This window comes from Cheilinus undulatus, linkage group 10 (genome assembly GCF_018320785.1).
Source record: "Cheilinus undulatus linkage group 10, ASM1832078v1, whole genome shotgun sequence".
NCBI classification, from domain to species: Eukaryota; Metazoa; Chordata; class Actinopteri; order Labriformes; family Labridae; genus Cheilinus; species Cheilinus undulatus.
This window is the reverse complement of record NC_054874.1, coordinates 50,613,018-50,633,016: the sequence shown is the minus strand read 5'-3', so window position 1 is coordinate 50,633,016 and position 19,999 is coordinate 50,613,018. Positions and strand designations below refer to the sequence as shown.

Below are 19,999 nucleotides of genomic sequence, written 5' to 3'. Positions count from 1 at the left end.
GTTTACGTCCTGCAGCTGCTGAGAAGTCAGTCTGATGAATGACTCATGAAACCATGGCCACATCATAAGGAACATATGCTAAACGGCCAAAAGAATAGAGCTACAAACACCTCTGAGTTCATCCCTTAGAGTTAGAACTTCATCTGAGAGGTGAGGGATGATTCACTCCACAAAAAACTCAGGAAAGCTTTTTTTTCTTACTTTTGACCACAAAGTAGATTTGAATCTGCTGCAGTCTACAGCAGCTCAGAACCAGTGTCAGTGAAGGTGAGCCTTCAGAACCCCGACGCCCCGACCAGAACGCTGCAGCTGAGCTGATGTAAAGGATCTGTGAGCTCTGAAACGTGTTTTTAGCTTCTGTGAGAAGGTATACGGCTCCAGTATGTGGCTGCTGTGTCTAATGGTGATTTAGGAAGCTTGGCCCCACAGTCTAGAACGTTTGACTAGTGTGAGTGCACCAGAACCATGCTCAGGCACGGTACACCTCTGTGGCTCTGACAGAAAAGATCGGCTTTGGCGTGATACGGTTGCTTAAGTACCGGCGTGAAGCATCAGTATGACGTAAAATCAATTCAAAGGTTCTCTAAACCAGTGGTTCACAACCTTAGGGTTGGGACCCTCTTGGGGGTCGTGAGACAATGAGAAGGTCACCAGATGCCTTAAAAAAAACCTGAGAATATTTCTTAACATACACTGTTTCCACTTTTCACAAATTTTACTAAGTAAACCCTTTTCATCACTTTTTAACACCAATTTTGCCAATTTTAGCACATTTCTGCCACTTAAAACCCATTTTTTGACCATTTAAAACCCTTCCATCACTTTTTCTGCCTGTTTTTGCCAGTTCAAAACCAGTTCTTGCCACTTTCTGCCTGTTATTGCCTCTGTTGACCCATTAATGCCTCTTTCAGTCACTTTTTACACCTCTTTTTGCCCATTTTAACCACAGTTAACCCATTTTTATTAGTTTATATCAATTTTTCATCCTATTCCATTTAATTTCCAATAATTTTTAGCACTTTTAAGCCATTTCAGCCTTTTTTAATCCCTTTTACCACTTTTTGTACCCATTTTTGCCACTTTAATCTATATTTGGTTGTTTTTTGCCCCTTTTATCTAATTTTTCACCACTTTAAACCCATTTATGTTGTTCAAAAACCCAATTTCACCACCTTTCAGCCTTTTTTCCCTCATTAACCAATTTTAGCATTTTTGAACCCAGGTCAAATATGAAATATGGTTTTCACAGCTTAACCTCATATTGGACCATGGTTTTGCTGACCTCCATGGGCCCCCAGTTTTGCTGGGCCCCCTCAAACCTCCCCCTTTATCCCTCCTTATAGACGGCCTTGGCTGCACACGACTATTCTTGAAAGTTCATGACTGTTCGACCACCTTCAGGTACAGTGGGGGTCCCTGGTGTCTGGCACCTTTATTTTGGGGGTCACAGGCTGAAAAGGTTGAGAACCCCTGCACTAAACAACAGTGGATGGTTACCCGGCTGTATTAAATGACTGAAATTAGCCCCAGTGTAACGTCGCAGCCCTGTTGTAGGTTTTCTCTCCGTTGTGCAGACTCTGTGAAATTGCATGCATCTGTCATATGACATGATGAGCTATCCACGCTCAGGCCTGGTTGAGATTACTACAATAAGAGCGGCGCCCTGCCCTGCAGGGGACGAGGGAAGGGGGGGCAAGCATGACATTTCAAATTCTCCCTAAAAAATAAAAAAGAAACAAGACTGTTTTTGTTGAGACTGTTTAGATACTGTTCCTGTGTGAACTCATAGCTCTCCCATGACAAATGATCTGAGTCTCCAGCTACTCAGGGTGATGTGCGGCGCTCCAGACACGCTTCCAGTGGGCATGGCCTTTGCAAAGGGCTGCAAAGAGTATGGAGCACAGTTGGCCGCGCAGACACAAAGATCAGGCTTTATTGCAGCAAACTGTGCTGAAGCATACCAGTGGAAACGCACCGTTAGAATTTGTTTTAGCGTTTACCAAAGATTTCCATCAATGTTGATTCAGGATGATGATTTCTGCAGACCTTTTAGACTGATAATGTAGGATGAAGTGCAAAAGAAAGGCTGAAACTACTATTATATACAGTTTTATTCCACTTTACAGAGGAGGCTCTGAGTTGTGCAAAAGGTCTTTCAGAGTGAAAACATGATTTCAATGTTTTTCTGCTAGTTTTGTGAACAGAAACGCTGCTGCTGGATGTCAGACGTCATGCCATCATATTTAAAGTATGTACAAGGTCTTCTGCGTCTGCTGTGTCTCTGCAGAAGACTTCACAGACGCTAAAAACACAAACTTTAACTCCTACAAACACAATTAAACTGATGCACATGGGTCAGCATGACACTGAGAGCTTCAGAGCTGCAGGAGGACGAGAGCATCCAGACTTCCTGCTTCCTGCTCTGCATGCCGGTGTGCTTTAAGACTGTTAGTGTGTGTGTTACTCCACAAATCAAGGACACGAGGAGGAAAAAAAAAAAACGTTCTTCAGATTAACCTTTGCGGCCTGTAGCTGAGAAACTCCTACAGAAGGAAACACAGAGTGTCTGCGATGAATTACTGCCAAGAGATTATAAAAGTGAAGAGACAGAGGAGAAAGAGGAGAGAAAAAGGAGAGGTTGCATGGATGGAGGAGAAGAAAGGGCTACTATCTATACGAGTCTGCCAGGAATAAAAGCATATAAAAGCAGACAGAGCAGAGGTGAGAAGTCAGTTATGAGTTAAAGATTCAGCCTTGATCACAGTCAGTATCACAGCTTCAATACTCTCATTGTGTTCCAGTCTCAAAAGCGTCCTCATGTTCATTCAGTTTGACCTTTGAAGGGCTTTAAAAGCCTTAAATCTGAGTTTATGATGCTGGCCTTCACAGCTGTAAGACAACACGAACGCCTCAGCGCTTCAGTATTTATCTTTTCATCAGGAGATTAAATGAGTTGCACTAGTAGGTCTTTAAATTTAAGAATCAGAAACTTTAGTGGCTGAATATTTCCTCTGAAACCCCAATTAATTTCTGCGAGTTCCTTGTATTTGACAATCTGACATTTACGCCCAGCTAAGGTGTTTGAACTCTGTTGTAGTGCCAGTTTCTTCCTTTGCAAAGCTATTTCCGTCCTCTTTCATGCAAATTAAAGAGAGGAACACGAGGAGTTTCTGCAAACAGAGGCAGGCTAATAATGTGCAGATAGTTTCACTGTTTTACTCAGTGTTTGTCTGTGCTTATGAGGGAAAGTCTGATCAGTGCACAGTTGTCATGTCTCCATAATTCATAGAGCTTAAGCAGGAAGTTTATGTTTGTCAGTCAGCTATGATACTGGATTAAAGTCTTTAAAACCTACCTAAGATAGCTGCCAGATTTAAATGCTTCAGTTCAACCATGCAAACAATGAATCAGTTCTAGGGCTGCACACTTCACTGAATATTAATCTCTACTGGACGTCCCACAGTCAGAGAGACGTGATTAAAGGCCATCACCGACCTTTAGAAGGGCTGCAATATTAAGATGAAATAATATTAGTGCCGTGTAAGAAAACACAAGCTTAAATGAGGTTAAACACCAACCTTTATTCAAACATTCACTTCTGTATTTTTACCCGAGTATGGATCAGGTCTGGTGGACTTTTGGTGCAGATGTGGGCCACCAGGTTTCTGTCCCGGTCCAGCTCCAGTAACAGATGAGGCTGGACATGTTGGGTTTTTACAGAGACTCTTGAAAATACAAAAACTGCATAAATATTTGAGACTGATCACCTTAACCTAAAATGATGAGGATAGCTGTGCAGCCTCGGCCACATTTAGTTATTTAAAGCAGTGGTTCTCAACGTTGGGGTCGGGACCCCCATGGGGGTCGCGAGACATTGAGAGGGGGTCTCCAGATGCCCCCAAAAAACTAAGAATATTTTTTAAATTACACTGTTGCCACTTTACACCCATTTTGCTACATTTTGACCTGTTTTTATTGCTTTTTCCCACCAATTTTACCAATTTTAACACATTTTTGCCACTTAAAACCATTTTTCCCATTTTTTTCTGCCTGTTTTTGCCACTTCTAAACCAAGTCTTGCCACTTTGCACCTATTATTGCCTCTGTTAAACAAATATTGCCTCTATTAACCACTTTTTACCACATTTTACACCCATTTCAACCACATTTCACTATTCGATATACTCTTTTTTTCCACTTCAACCCATTTCTGTCATTTTTGCACATTTTTCTGTCTTTGTTAACCTTTTTTGCCAGTTTATATCAATTTTTCATCCCATTTCACCAAATTTTCCATCCATTTTTGCCAATTTAAAGTCATTTCAGCCACTTTTTAATTCCCCTTAACACTATCCATGCCAGTTTCTGCCACTTTAACCAATTTCTGCTACCTTTAAAATCCAATTTAACCACACTTTCCACCTTTTTTGCCATTATTAACCTATTTTAGCCATTTTAACCCATTTTATTTCTGTCTTTAACAAAAAGGATTTGCTCCCATTTTTAAGAGGGCTATCTACCACACAGATGAATAAAAAAATATACTTGTTTCTTTGGTAGGGGTGGTTATTTTTCAGGTTAAAGCTCTCCCCTTTATCCCCGCTTATGGACGGCCTTGTCTGCACATGACTATTCTTGAATGTGCATGGCTGTTCAACCACCCTCAGGTACAGTGGGGGTTCACGGTCTCTTACACCTTTATTTTAGGGGTCCTGGGCTGAAAAGGTTGAGAACCACTGATTTAAAGGACTGAGCTCAGGTTTTGTTCCCTACGGTAGCTGGTAAGGGTTGTTTGGATGAAACCAACTTCTGTATGATACAGCATATTCAATCATCATACAGCTGCATGGCAGTTGTCATTGGGATTTTGTCATCTGAATGCAGAAAACCGGCCTGTGTCCACCAGCAGCCCCAGACTGTCTTTATTTGGCTAGGACAGCTGAAGAGAGGAAATGTGGGCAGAGAGATTGGGAGGGGCAGCATGTACCAAAAGGCTCTGAGACCAAATGGCAGCTATAGCCTCTGTATTTGGGGCGTGTTCTACCCACTGAGCTAAACTGGCACCTGTCCCACCTGTCCTTGATTCTGATGGCCAGTGATGGAGAGGCGACGCTGTCAAACTGAGAGAAAAACAGCGGACATGGGTTTGGCATTTATTGCTCTGAGAATGTTGGACTTTGTTGGCTTTGTGATGAAAAGAGCGCTGCCAGCTCTAGATGTCCTGGATTAGAACGGAACTTAAAAATGTGGCTTCAATCAAAACAAAACGTCTACCTCAGAAAGACCGAAACAGGAAACGTTCCGCCTTTGTGGAGCTCCCTGGACTGATGCAAGACCGGGTTATTTTAGAAAATAGAAATGTCACAGTCATATTTATGGCCTTAGTTGGAATGCTATTGAGCTGATCTCACACAGAGTAGGAACTGAACCTGATCACTGGAAAGTTTGAGTTTAAAATTCCTTAGAAATACTCCAGTGCTGTAACCACCAATGATAGCAGACGGCTTTTCTTCTGCACAGGGTTGTTCATAGATTAGAGACTTATTACAATGAGGCTTCCAGATAAGAGGTCCTTCTTTCTGTTTTCTGTTTTAATGATGGCATAACAGCTCATGCAAACACTCTTAAACTGCTCGTGTAAAGAGATGTTATATGCTTTGCTGTGTATTTAGAGCACAAACTCATTTGCACATGTCTACTGGGTGCAATAGTGTTCAAATCTGGACCTAAATGTTTAACATATAAATATTGTGGGAGCTGGTTCCAGCTCCTCATGTCCACATCTCATCATATGGCGGAGCCTCAGCTCTCCTTTGTTAAAGATGCTGTGTTCTGTATTTTATCTGACCGACTGCTTCCCAGCCCTGCCGAGGCGTTTCTGTTTGGATCAGGTGTTAACACTCTGTGGTGTCCTTCTGTGTCGTACCAATCCTTCCCGCGTCAGCCTTAGTATAACTCCACCCCCCTGCAGCTACGCAGACTTTAGTCAGATGAGTCAGTCATGGCCTGATTTAATCACTAGTCGCCTTGGGGGCAAAAAAAAGCTGTTGGGTCACTCCTGACCTCCTGTTACTCAGCCTCTCTGGATGCATCGGAGCTCAGAATCGCACAAAGAAGGGTTTATCGCCTCATAAACATATGATTCTGTGCTATGACCTTTATTTGGAGAAGACTTAGGGTGCTGCGGAAAGAGATTTCATCAGAAGACAGTTCGGTGATCCGTTTTTGAGAACTTCTTTTTGGCTCATTCTTGAGTATGATGTTTGCAGATTTAGGAATCTGAGCATTGTTCAGTTGTATGTGTGCATGGACCTGGAAGAGTGTACTGATCTACATTGTGGCTGTAGAGGATGTGGGTAATAGAGCTTCAGTAGAGGAGGTGAGGAAAGTGTACTTTAAATGAACACTGTGGGCAAGGCTTGGCACTACCCTTTATTTTGCTTTCAGGCTTAAAGAAAACTGTAGGATCTGCTCCACTTAAATGGAAACTAAAGCTTTATATAGGACTATAATTCATGTAAAGCTTAGCTTTGAAAATCAGTGTTGTTTTTTTGTTGAAAATGCAGGAACCCCCTCCAAACCCTGGATGGAGCTTAACAAACTTAAACCAAGTCTTGGCACGGTTTTAGTGTGCAATCTTTCACATCGGAGTAAAAATACAAGCTAAGGGCTGAGATTATGTTCAAGCTCATGTAGTTCTGGACACTGTCAAGCTCTCAAAAACAACATTTCTGACATCATAACCACCCTAATTTAATTTGATTTTCAATTCCAGTTTTTTACAACCGGTCAGTCGCAACCCAAAGTTCCATTTGAATCTGTTTCCAGTGGATGAAACAAAAAGATGATTTTCCTGAGAAAAATTGGAAATCACTTCTTACAAAAAAAGACTAAAGTAAAATGCATGCATGCATGTCCATCTGCAGTGTCTCAGCTTTGTCCTTTAGAAAGTCTACCTGCAGAGAATCACGCTGTTTGTTGTTCTCCTAATTCTCACTCAGTGTAGCGTTGACCCAGTGGGCATGTGCAGTGGGTCCGGACTCTGTGAGTTAGGCTAGGACTCACTAAGCTAAGCTACATAGGTAATGTAGGGTTTGTTCTCCCTGAATTCAATGGTATCTTATGAGAAAATGACTGTGAAGTCATTCAAATGTGTGCAAACATTAAGAAGAAAATCCCTCGCTGTAAATGTTAGTAATATGCTAAAACTTTGAAAAACAAAGGAAATAGGTGCAGAATATTAAAATGATGCATGTCTGCAGTAATGCAAATTTGATGCATCTGTCTTGAGTCACCTTTGACAGACATCTGAGCAGTCTTCCACTCAGCTGGCACTGCTAATATAATTGAGTGCTGATGCAACACTGATGATGACACATTATTCAAATCAATAAAAAGATTTGTTTCAGATTTTTTTCATCTTCGTAGCTTTTTTGTGGCAGCACTTTTCTGCTGCTTTATGAGTCTTCTCTCCTCTTAACTCCAGTTGAAATACGTCTTTCTTTCTGTTCTAATCAGCTTAAAAAGGTTTATAAAGCCTTAAGTCAAAGTTGCTGAGACAAGCAGTCATCCCGCTCTTTCTCGCTGCCTCATGTCAGTATTTTTGGTCGCCTGTGGCCCGTAGCATTCGGTTTGTCTTCCTGTCAGAGCGTTGGACTGGCAGTGGGAGGAAGTCATCATTCCGTGCTGCTCAGCTGCTCTCTGCTAACTGCAGCCGGCGGTGATAGCGGGCCTGCAGCCTCTTCACCCTCAGGTCTCACAAATAACTGTTTGGGACGTGTTTAGTGGCCCAGGGAGGCAAATTCAACCATCTATTGCTGAAAGCTGTGACATAAATCTGGGGAAGAAGAAGCCCCGTGCAGTCCAAGTCAGCGTCTGTGTGTTTGTTGAACACAGGATAAGTGACAGTCTGGTTAATGTGCTCTCTCTCTCTCTCTTCTTTCAGAGTGGGCGGAGACATGGCGGCGCCCAGGTGGACGGTCCTGCTGTTCCTGGCGGTCATCTTGTTCGTCTCCTGCAGTGCTGCACCCACTGACATCTTGTATCGGGTTCCTGAGGAGCAGCCGCCCAACACGCTGATCGGCAGCCTGGCGGCGGACCAAGGCCTGCCCGACAGCGGCCACCTCTACAAGCTGGAGGTAGGCGCGCCGTACCTAAGAGTGGACGGAAAAACCGGCGACATATACACAACGGAGGTCTCCATCGACCGTGAGACGCTAAGAGACTGCCGCAATTTGTTTGAAGGCGACAAGTGCTTCCTGGAGTTTGAAGTGTCGATCACAGACATGGTTAAAGGCATCGGCTCGGGACCGCGGCTGATTGAGGGACGCATCGAGGTGCTGGACATCAACGACAACACGCCACAGTTCGCCTCCCCCATCCTCACCCTCTCCATTCCTGAGAACACGCACATCGGCGCCCTTTTCTCCATCCCCATGGCCTCTGACAGGGACTCTGGCAGCAACGGCGTGGCCGAGTACTCGCTGAGCACCGGGCCGGACGCCGACCAGCTCTTCAGCCTGCAGGTCGCCGTGGACACAGACGAGAAGCTGCCTCAGCTGGTCGTGATGGGCAATCTGGACCGGGAGAAGAAGGACTCGTATGACCTGAACATCCGAGTGGTGGACGGAGGGAGGCCGGCGAGGGCGAGCAGCGCTCTGCTGCGGGTCACCGTAACAGACCAGAACGACAACGCTCCGAAGTTTGAGAGGAGTCACTACGAGGCCGAGCTGCCGGAGAACAGTCCGCTGGGACACTCTGTGCTGCAGGTTAGTATACACGCACACAGCACATGTAGACTAGGAGACTAGGAATAACAGGAAGTGGCGAGTCTTTTAGCCATGTTTGATCATGTCATCCACTTAGAAAGAGTCTGACGTTGATCTGGTCCAGCCTACCAGACTATTACAGATAGGCAACTACAATATACCATATCTAACCCTAACCCCCCCCCATATTCAGATGAGGATGGACGTATCAACCCCACTATAAAAAGTTAATTCATTCTAAAGTTTATTCCAAGTGTTTCTAAACATTTTTAACCCAGCTTTCCCAAACATTGGGATTTTCAAATATCCCGCTGTGCAGCTCTGACACAGAGGGAGGAGACAGACTCGTTTCCTCTTTAGTTTTACTGATAAACTCACCAGGATGTTCCTTAGCTCAGCCAGTTCTTGGGAGATCCAGAGTTAACTTTGACCCACATGGTCAGGCCCTTTAGTGCAACTGATGGTATAATGAACGCTTGCAGGGTCAATCTGTAATGAAGCTGCCGTGTACACATCAAAGCTCTGAAATAAACAATCGGTGCTATGTTTATTAGCGAGGAAGACAAGAAGCCATTTATAGCAGGCATCAACTCACCTAAGGTCGGCCTCGCTGAGAGTCCTAGCGTCTGCCTGAGCTTCATATCGGTGCAGTGATGGCAGCAGCATCACCTGCTGCCTAAAGTAAGAGGAGACTCACAGAGCTCACTGCTATGGCCTCTGATGAGGAAGACTTTTTGCTGCAGAAATGAGAAAGCTGGCTCAGAAGGGGCAGTGTGATGTCCATCAGGGAACCATGCCCACATCGCCATCACAGTAGAAAAACAGTAAATCGCTCAGCCCTAGCAGGAAGAGAAAGATTTAAAGACTCTGGAAGGAAAACTAGCGAGACGTATGGCTAAAGAATCCAGAACAACCGCCAGGACTCTAGTGAAGGAATTAGCCAAGTCAGGAACTGTAGTCTCAAAGAAAACCGTCACTAGGGACCAAGAAGAAGTCCACTTCTGCAGAAGAGACCCTTTAAGCCAGACTGAAGTCTGCCAAGGACAACCTGGAGAAAGACTGTGATACTGGAAGCGTGTCCTTTGGTCAGATGAGACCAAACTTTGGATGTAAAGACCTTGGTGATGTTTGGAGAAAGAAGGGAGAGGTGTATAAAGACCACGGTCCCCACAGTGAAAGATGGTGGTGGGAGGATTATGCTGTGGGGATGCTTCAGTGCATCTGGAACTGTGGAGGGAATCATGAAGAAAGAAGGATACGTGATGATTTAGGAAGAAAAAAAACCTCCAGCAGTCAGCAGCTAAACTGGGATCTGTGGCTCCTGGTGAAGAACTTCCTCCAGAAGACCAAAGAGACCGTTACCGACCGGCCCACACAAAGCCCTGATAGAATGCCACTGAAAAACTTTGGGTGGACCGAAGACCAAGGTCCATGCCAGAAGACCATCCAGAAGCTTCAGACTGGCCAAAGAAGAATGGGCTGTGATTCCTCAGGAGACGAGTCTGAGTCTGCTATCCAGCAACAAGGAGACACACCTGACTATTAGCATCAGGGGTCATCATTCAGACCTGGGCAGGTTTTCTGAAGTCATCTTGTTTCTGTGTGCAAAATGAAATAATGTCAGCATCCAAAGTAAAACTAGGATGTTTGGAAACGCTGTGTCAAAATTCCATGCTCTGTTTAACTCCACTTGAGAAATGCATTTGAAATTTTTAATAGGGGGGCTAATAACTTAGTCCTGATCTACATAGATTTAAAAAATGGAATATAATACTGCTTCAAAGTGTAAGTCAAAGACTGGATGAACATGTCTGCACCTCCATTGGACAGTTTAAGCAGGTCAGAGTCCTCCAGTGGAGCGCTATCCCACTGCCTCTAAAGCATCACTACCCAAACGCACGTTAAGTGAAATGAATTCAGCGGCTCTCTGAAATGCAATGAGCCACATCCAGAGCAATAATACCAATAAGCCCCGTGGATAATCTCATGACTGACTCAGATTAAGTCATGCACGGCTCACTGGAAGGCTCGCTGGTCGCACCGCCCTCCTCCCAGGGAGAGGAAGAGGAGGATGATGCAGGGAGGTGGGTTTGGCAGGACGTTCGGCCAGCTAAACAAAAGCTTCCTGCTCGGCGACATGGCGTACCGGCCGCCCCCAGTTTGAGGGCTCAAAGGTGAAGTTGAATCAGTAGTTAATATGTGACTGCACGCAGAGATCCCACGCCCCTGCTTCACCTCTACTGCACCATCTGCCTGTACGGATAATTGAGCAGCATATTATGTGCAGTCACTCACCGTGTTGTCCTGCAGCTCCTCGCTGTTATCACCGGCAGAGCCAAAGGTTTGTGTTTGGACAGGAAAAGCTCCGACACATGCAGAGTGAAATTTATCCTGATAGAACCTCTCTTTGGGCTTGTTTCAGTCTCAAACGTTCAACATTTCTCTCTCTACTTTGAAAATTTGGCTGCTAGTCATCACAAAAACTGTCAGTTTTCTCTGATGAGACGAGATTCTCTATTAAAAAACAACGCAGGACTTATGTGGGAAAATTGCCAAATTAATCAAGGACTTTTCAACTCTTAGAATCTTCCTTCTCAGGGTTTTAACCCTATAGAACCCAGCATAGCGCCGGTGCTATGATAAACATATCCATTTTTGATTGGCAGTAGATTTGAAACCGGATAAGATAGATCAATCATTCTTTTTGCATATAAAACCTGGGGAGTTACACTAACATTTCACACATGCACCATGTTTCAGAGCGCTTTTTCATTGCAGTGATGGGTTTGTAAAAATACATGATAAAATGCACTTAAAAATCTTTATAAATGAGACCACGGGTATTTTCAGCACTTCCTACGTTGAAATAATCATCATCACGTTGTGGGCATGACCTATCACATGATTCTTACGTGTTTCTACCTCATAGGCTCCCCACCCCCACAACAGGAAGTGGCGTATTTTCCCAGGAGTTGTATTTTTTTCCGCAGAATACATTGAAGAACTTAGCCTGCACATATACTCGCCCTCGCTCTCGTTTCAGCCCTACTATTTTACAAAAACACTCAGACACACGACCCACACACACCAGATAACCATCACACACACCCTGACACACTTCCACACATATGTAGTTATGGATTCACAAAACCCCGGTTGAGCCAAACAGCTTTAGAGCTGCCGTGAAGCTTTCGAACTAATTACAGCGCTGGATGAAGAGTCCAACTACTCATCTGGCTCATTTTTTTACAGGTTACAGAATTGACTATATCTCAAAAAGCAAGTTACGTACAGACTCCAAATACATTTCCTGTGGTTCCAAAGGATATTGTGCAACCTTTTTACATTTACAAATTTGAGGGATACAGCTGTGCAGTTTCTGAATTTTTAAATATATGTGAAAAAAAAACAAAAATGATTTTCTTTTATTTTATTTTTTTTAGGTTTTTTCAGGTTCAATTTTTAGTAGTAGTTAAGACGTAAGTCAATACATATCATTAAAACTTGGGATTTAAGGGTTATATTGATGTAAAGCAAATAAACCTACTCCCAAAAATGGCACTACAGTATGTAAAGATGTAAGAATATGTCCTGGCGGACCCGCACAATGGTAGATTTTAAAAGGTTAAACAGCACCGTCTGAACATGGATGAGTTTAGTGTTAAAAAGGTCCAAAGCTTACAAGAAGACCTACATCCTTTTAAAAGGAGATGAATCACTGCATTAAAATCAAACTCCTACACATGTCTATAGCTGGGTTTATAGTTCTGTGACAAATCTACGTGGTAGCATGTTCTAGATTTGTGTCACATGTTCCTGCTGCCATCCAGGATTATCATAAATGCATTTCCTCATCTTTGTCTCCATCAGACTCTAAATATGCCCCGTCCTCTGCCTCATCTCATTCTTTCCATCTCCTCTGATGTCCTCTGTCTTTTCATCTTCGCAATGCATGCAGAACACTCAAGCCCTGCTCCATATTTATCAGCTCCAACCATGATGCACTTGGTTTTAGTCGCCATGGTTTCCTGTACATAAACAGAGAACAAGGAAGAACTGGTGATGCTTAAAAGCACAGGAGCTGCACTTCCAACAAAGGTGAACGCTTACCTGACACAGCAGGTAGATGGTTTCATAGGTTATGTTTCATGGTGTTTGGGAAGGTTTGTGATAAAACTAGGAGGGTAATCAGACGTACGTTCTGTCCCTGACAGACCGATCACTGCAGGTTTGCAAAAGAAAAGAGGCAACTTTATGTATAGAATTTCCCTGGTTTGGAGAACTGACCCGCCTTTTTTATAATGGTTCATTGTGAACATAGTGACCTCTGACCTGGCATAAGGAGGGCAAAGATATTTTCACATATGTTAAGCTGTGTTTCTGTATTCGTCCATCATCCTGTCCGTTTTGTAGTATTCTAATATTTGGGACAGTGAAATTTGAGCTCACTAGTCCAGTTTAACGTAATTATCTGAGCCGCTGATCTGGAAGAGAAAAGTGAACGGAGCGATGTTTGTGACACTGACTGAGAGCTCATTCTAGCAGCAGAACAGCTGTAATGGCTGTAAAGGCTCGACTGTGATTCAACATTAACAACAAAGTGTGAAAAACGTCCCATCAGACTTCTCTGACTGCTGAATTCAGTCACTGGAAGAGTCTGTCTCATTGTTTCTGCTCTGTTTCAGACTGGGGATCTCTGTAGATCTGTGAAAATCATTTAGAATATTGGCAGATTTATTCCCCCTGATGACGGCCAAACACATTTACATGAAAGATGAGACAAACATGACATAAAACACTGGATCTTCATAATCAGCTGAGCAGACAGGGACAAAAAGAGGCTCTCAGTCTCCTGATAACGCAAAGAAATGATCCTGGGAGTGTGATGTTGAATAACTAGAGCATAGGTCAGTCAGCTGTAGCCCTTCATCAGCACCATTATGAAAATCAAACAGCTTTTACACTCTAGGGCGTGAACTCAGTATGTCTTTATAAAACATGAAAAAAATACGCCTTAGAAACTTTCAAAGACATTCAGTTGTGAATTATTTTTCCAGGTCCAGAGGGTAGATAGATGAAATCATGACCTGTCTACTCCACTCTCACCAGCTCTGCCAAAGATGTAGAGTCATCAGGGGGGTAAAGGGGAGAGCTTTCAGCCAAAGAGGGGCTCATGGAGGTCAGCAAAACCATGGTCCACTCTAAGGTTAAACTGTGATAACCACATTTATTTAAACCAGAATAATACCCGCTCTCACCAGAGCAAAGAAAAGAGAAATGTTAATTATTTAAGCTGGAGGACGAAATAATCACATAATAATGATTAAAATATGGATGGCAAGTGGCTGAATGGGTAAAGAGAGGCGAAAGGTGGTGAAAATTAGGGATGCACGATATTATCGGCCTGGTATCGGCAAATATCAAAATTCTGCCGATATTTACGTCCCATATTTTGCCTGAGTATTTCAGCAGATATGGACTGTAAATTTTGTCCATATATCCTGATGAATTAGTGGAGTTTCAGTCTGAACCAACAGACCTGTGTCAGGTGAGGTCTTTTTCTTTATTTATCCTCATTCTTTAAACTTGAAAGTGTTTGTTAAGGGCTAAAAATTGTTTCCTTACTCATCCTTGATCCTTAAAGTGTCCAAAAGGACCCACATTTTCTGTCCAAAAAGGGTTTTTTAATATCGGTATCAGCTAAAATGAATCTGTAAGTGCATCTCCAGTGAAAATGGGCCAAGAGTGGCAAAGCATGGGTTAAAGTGATTTTAAAAAGTTGTGAAAATAGTTAAGAAAAGACAACTAGTAATAGAAATGGCTTAAAAGATGCACAGAAGTAGCAAACAAGGATAAAAGTGGCAATGATGGATTAAAAGTGGTGGAAAATGACTGATAAGTGGCTGAAATGGGCCAGAAAGCAGCAAATAAAGTGTCAAAAAATAATTTGGAAAGTTGTTTTAAAGTAGCTTAAATCGGTTATAAAGTGGCAAAAAAAGGGGGAAATTAGGTTCAAAAAGTGGGAATAAAGGGCAAAAATTGCAGAAAATTTTCAAAAAATGATTAAGTTTGTCAAAAATGGGTTAAAAAGTGGCAAAAGAGTGATTAAAGAAGTAAGAAAATTGTGAAAATTTAATATAAGTCGCAGCAAAAGTAGTGGAAACAGGTTAGAAGTGTGAAAAATGGGTCCAAAGAGGTGAAAAGGGATGAAAAGGTGTCTTTATTAAAACAACTTCTACATCAGACTACAGTATAGATGAGACGGTCACCAGGAGGCCTGAACGATTTTGGAAAACAATCTGATTGCGATTTAATATGTGATTATTCCTTAACTTTCTTTTATTCCTAAACAAAGGCTGAACAACTCTTTGAAAGTGTCTAGTTCTGATGATTTTGACTCATATTGCAAATTGAATATGAAGTATTGCATTGAAGGGTTTTTGTAATCCTTATGTTTAATAAGAAAAAGCACAAAAATGAAGAAGGTAGGATTTTTTGCAGACTATTCTAAAAAATGCACCTGAGCGATTGCGTGGTATGTCATGCATAGCATTTCTGCTGCAGAGAAAAGTTAGAAACTGGTATTTTGACACAAATTTCAGGGCAAAGAAATATTGCACCTTTTGCGATTTGAACATTGCAGCAGGCTAAATTGCGATTTAGTCTAATTAATTGCCCAGCCCTAGTCACCAGTATCACACTGTAAGAAAAAATTAGTTGAGCTTACTTAAAAAAAATATGGAAAGTCATTGCCTCAAAAATAACAAGTAAACTACACTTGACTTTTGTGAGTTAAAAAAACTAGTTTGTTAGTAGCGTGCAGTTCTTGTTCTACTTGAACTATTTAAGTATTCACTACTAGTTTAAAATCAATTATTTTAAGTTTTCACAACTGAGATTCAAATGTTAATTTAAGTTTGCAGGACTTAGCCTAAATCATCTACTTTGAGTGTGTGATACTTAACATTTTTAGTGCATTGTAATCACTGATAAGTTAATAGAACTCACAATATCTTAGATGACTGATCACCTTAGAACATCAGCTAGTACTAAAGTTTTGTAAGTCATCATTTCATCTCAGGTGGACTATCTTGTGCCACCATTCGCAACAGTGGCTGTTGGTGATCCACTTCATCAGTGACAGTGTGCCATACAACTTTCACTGATGCTGATAACAGTGTCAGCGCCCCCTGTGGGCGGGACATCTGTAATTGAGACAGCAACTTCCCTCATGGTGCATTTTATTTATTTTTCTTATTTCACCGTTTTTTAACCAGGAGAAAACCTCATTGAGATTAAAAAAATCTCTTTTTCAAAATTGTCCTGGCCAAGACAGCTGCAGCAAACAGAGTGCATAAAGGTTTAGTGCCCAAAGGCATTCTGGGAAAACTGCAGATTTGCCACAACTCAAATAATATGAGTTATAACAAAAAAAACTTAAATTGTTTGAGTACTGTTCACTTAAAACTGAAATAAGTTCTATCAGCTCATAAAAATAGAGTTCAAATCGCTGTTTTGGATTTTTAAGTTAACACAACTTAATTATACCCCCTTTTTACTTAATTTTTTTAAACTAAGTAAACTTGAGTAAATCAAGCCCTTTTGCTGTTATGGCCAAGAAGTACAATTAACTTGTTTATAATAAGTATTTAGAACAGGTTAAGAAGAACTGAGTAATTTAAACTCAATGTTTATGAGTAAAATGGATGTTGCTTTTTACAGTGCAGTGAGAACTGTGATCACATTTCCCCAGGGTTTAAAATGTAATCGTCATCATCACCATTAATATCAGGATGAATAGTATCCTCAGCGTGCTACGTAGCTTCTTTAGACGAGGAGAACAAATGTTAACAGTTCTGCTGTGGCTCCTCTCTCCTGGCCAGCAGACTGACGCTGCAGTTCACAGCAGAGACAGAGAAGTAGATCTAAAGAGAAAGGTCTCCATAGGATAATCAGGTCATGAGCTACAAACACAGCCTGTGGCAAAAATGAGAAGCAGATGGTGAAAAGCAGTTAAAAAGTAGCAAACAAATGGCAAATGGGTTGAAAGTGGCAGAGAAGAAAAAAGGCTAAAAAGTGTCCAGATGACTGGCCCAGACTGTTAGCCATCGTTGGTGAAGTGTTGACGTGAGTCTGCAGGGACTATGCCACCTCTAACTGCTCTAAACTTTATCAAACTGTGACTTTATTCCATTTTTCAAATGTAGATTGTTTCAGAGCAGACGGAGACGTTTTTGGATGGTGGCTCTTTTATTTACGCCCCGTGCTGCTGAGTAGGCCGAGGTTAAGTGCCGCTGACCTACATTACACATCTCTGCAGTGTTTAATGATAAACAGGATGTAGACGTACTAGAGGAGCTTCCAGCATCAGGAAACTAAAGGAAGGCGTTCAGTCCATAAATTGATGGTTTCATTGATAATGTGATGCATTCAAACTTGCAGAGAATCATGCAGTGGCTGTATTGATCAAACTAGTCCCTGCCTGGCTGGTTAATTGTTAACTGGGAGATAAGCAGTGTTTATTTTCGCCGTTCACCCGGACAGAGCGGCCTTGGAGAGCGGCCAGCGCCGCCCCGGCCCTCATCACAGCAGCACTTTGCTCCAGCAGCTCAACTGTTCAATACACAATTCTCAGAAGCTGTCAATAATTCACCGCTGTTTGGTGATGTCTGCTGCTTAAAGCCGCGCCGGAGGAAAGGAAATCAATGAGTGGGAGAAATTATAATTTCACTTTCATGCTTTCTTTAACCTTAACCTCTCTGACTCGGATCAGTGACTTCCACGGTCACCCTGGAGGCGTGCCGGTGTGTCGGTCCGTCACAGTCCTGAGCAGCCAGGGAACCAGATATTTATTATGTGCCAGGCTGAACTAGAGACTCTGCTGGCTGTGTTCCTCCCTTTAAACTCCCACTTAACCTTAAATGTTCAATTATATGTTCATTTGTGACTTTACCTACATTTACATGCCATTTATTATAAGGCAGCTTCAGAATTAAACTCAAAATCTCTTCACACGGCCGGGGGGAAATTCAGTCACTGCAGTCGCTCTTATGCAGCAGGAGGAATGAGGAGTAGAATAGAAACATGAAGTATGAGAGAAATATTATCTCTGAAATTTGAAATATATGACCACAGCATTGAAGTTTGTTATCAAACTTCCAACAAAACTTTTCAAAAGTTTGATTCGTATAACCATGGCACGTCTTTTGAAAAACTTAAACAATGTGGATTTGAGTGGGTGTGGGTTGATCTCTGATATCTAATATGCAGTCCTCTTTGGAAAGACAGAGCAGAAAAATAAAAAACACAGCAGGCGTTCAGAGAAGAGCTCTTAGTGCTGACGAATGACAGAGTTCAAACATTAGACAGGAAATAAACTCAGTTAATGAATAAATTCACCAGAAAAAAGAAAAGATCAAAGATGAAAACATTAAATCATCAACAAAAGTGACAGTGGATGAAAAAATCTTCAAACAGAAAAACAAAAACCAAGCTCACAAACACTGGCAAATATTAAATGAATTTATTAAAATTTAAAAGGATTTAATTCCAACCTGCAGCAGAACAAAGTTTAACCATAGCTGAAAAATAAAAGAACTGAGCTGTCTGAGCCAGTAGTTCCAGGTCATGTCTGAAAGATTTATTTACTAAAGAGTGTTTCCAAACTTCCAGTTAAGCCTGATCTGTTCTGTGACAGCATTTAAACCCGTTAACAATAAAAGGATGTGTGTTTGGGCTGAATGATTAAAGTCTGATTCCTCAGTAGTCCAGACCAGAATTACTAACGGTTAATATTTAAATAATAATGATAATAACTTTATTGGTACGTTTTTCAAAACAGGGCTGTGCATAAAAACAAGAAACCAAAACTGAACCCCAAAAACCAGACTGACACTAATCAACATGAACTAGATCTGTGATGACTAAAACTATAATGAGACTAAAAAAAATCGATCTTCCATGACTAAAACTAGACTGAGACTAACAAAAATAGATCTGTGATGACTAAAACTAGACTGAGACTAACAAAAATAGATCTGTGATGACTAAAACTAGACTGAGACTACAAAAAATAGATCTGTGATGACTAAAACTAGACTAAGACTACAAAAAATAGATCTGTGATGACTAAAACTAGACTGAGACTAACACAAATAGATCTGTGATGACTAAAACTAGACTAAGACTACAAAAAATAGATCTGTGATGACTAAAACTAGACTAAAATGTAATGTAGTTTTTGTCAGACATCCTAAATCTGTGATATTTCTCCTCTGTGAGTAAATCTGTCTAAAGCATCTGTATCTATTCTTCCTCTCAGCTATAGAAAGCCGGGACCCCAGGTTAGACAGAGAACACACTACCATGATTTGGTACCAGATTTAGACAAGAGAATAAATGCTTGGACTGAAAGTAACGACTAAAATGGGACTAAAACTGAAAAAGGTAGAAATGACTTAAATGGGACTAAAACTAAAATGCATTTCTTAAAAAGACTAAAACTAAAACTAAAATTAAAAATAGCTGCCAAAATTAACACTGTACCAGTACTGGGGGCTAAAAAAAGCCGATAAACAGAGAGACAGAAAAAGTCTTGATAATCAAACAGAAAGTCAAAACAAACTGAGATGCAGATGTCTAATTGCATAGTTAGAGGAAAAGGAAGGACATAGATGATGATGAAGGCAGTTAAAATACTGAAAGATGATAGGATGGAAGGCTTGTGATGCTAGAAAGCTGCACCAGCAGACCAACACCAGGCTAGTTTATCCGCTGATGCTGTGAAGCAGTGATGCAGGACAGTTGCCCTGGACCATGCTGGAGCTCCCCTCTCTTTATTCCCCTAATGACCTGCACGTACATCGCTCCACGCCCAGCCTGCATGGACGCGTCATCGTATCGTCATGTGACAGCAGACATACAGTCATGGACAAAAATGTTGGCACCCCTGGAATTTTTCCAGAAAATTCACCATTTCTCCCAGAAATTGTTGCAATTACAAATGTTTCTGGTATACACGTTTATTTCCTTCATGTTCATTGGAACAACACAAAAAATCAGAAGAAAAAAGACAAAAGTGACATAATTTTACACAAAACTCAAAAAATGGGCTGGACATAATGATCGTCCCCCTTTTAAAACTGTGGGTAAATCATTTTATTTCCAGCATGTGATGCTCATTTAAACTCACCTGTGGCAGTAACAGGAGCTGCAATCTAGAAATCACACCT

General features: G+C 41.7%; 1 protein-coding gene across 5 annotated transcripts in view; it reads left to right on the top strand.

Annotated features, from left to right (window-relative positions):
• Positions 1–19,999, top strand: part of LOC121516554 (protocadherin-1-like) — a 424,991-nt gene that overhangs the window by 26,291 nt on the left and 378,701 nt on the right. For 2 of the 5 annotated variants that reach the window (XM_041797897.1, XM_041797896.1), the window contains exon 2: positions 7,946–8,768. In XM_041797897.1, the coding sequence (XP_041653831.1) occupies positions 7,959–8,768 (810 nt within the window). In that variant the 5' untranslated portion in view covers positions 7,946–7,958. Of the gene's footprint in view, positions 1–6,065; positions 6,215–6,251; positions 6,380–7,945; positions 8,769–19,999 lie in introns of those variants that run through there. The other 3 variants (XM_041797899.1, XM_041797900.1, XM_041797898.1) reach the window with 3 other exon arrangements.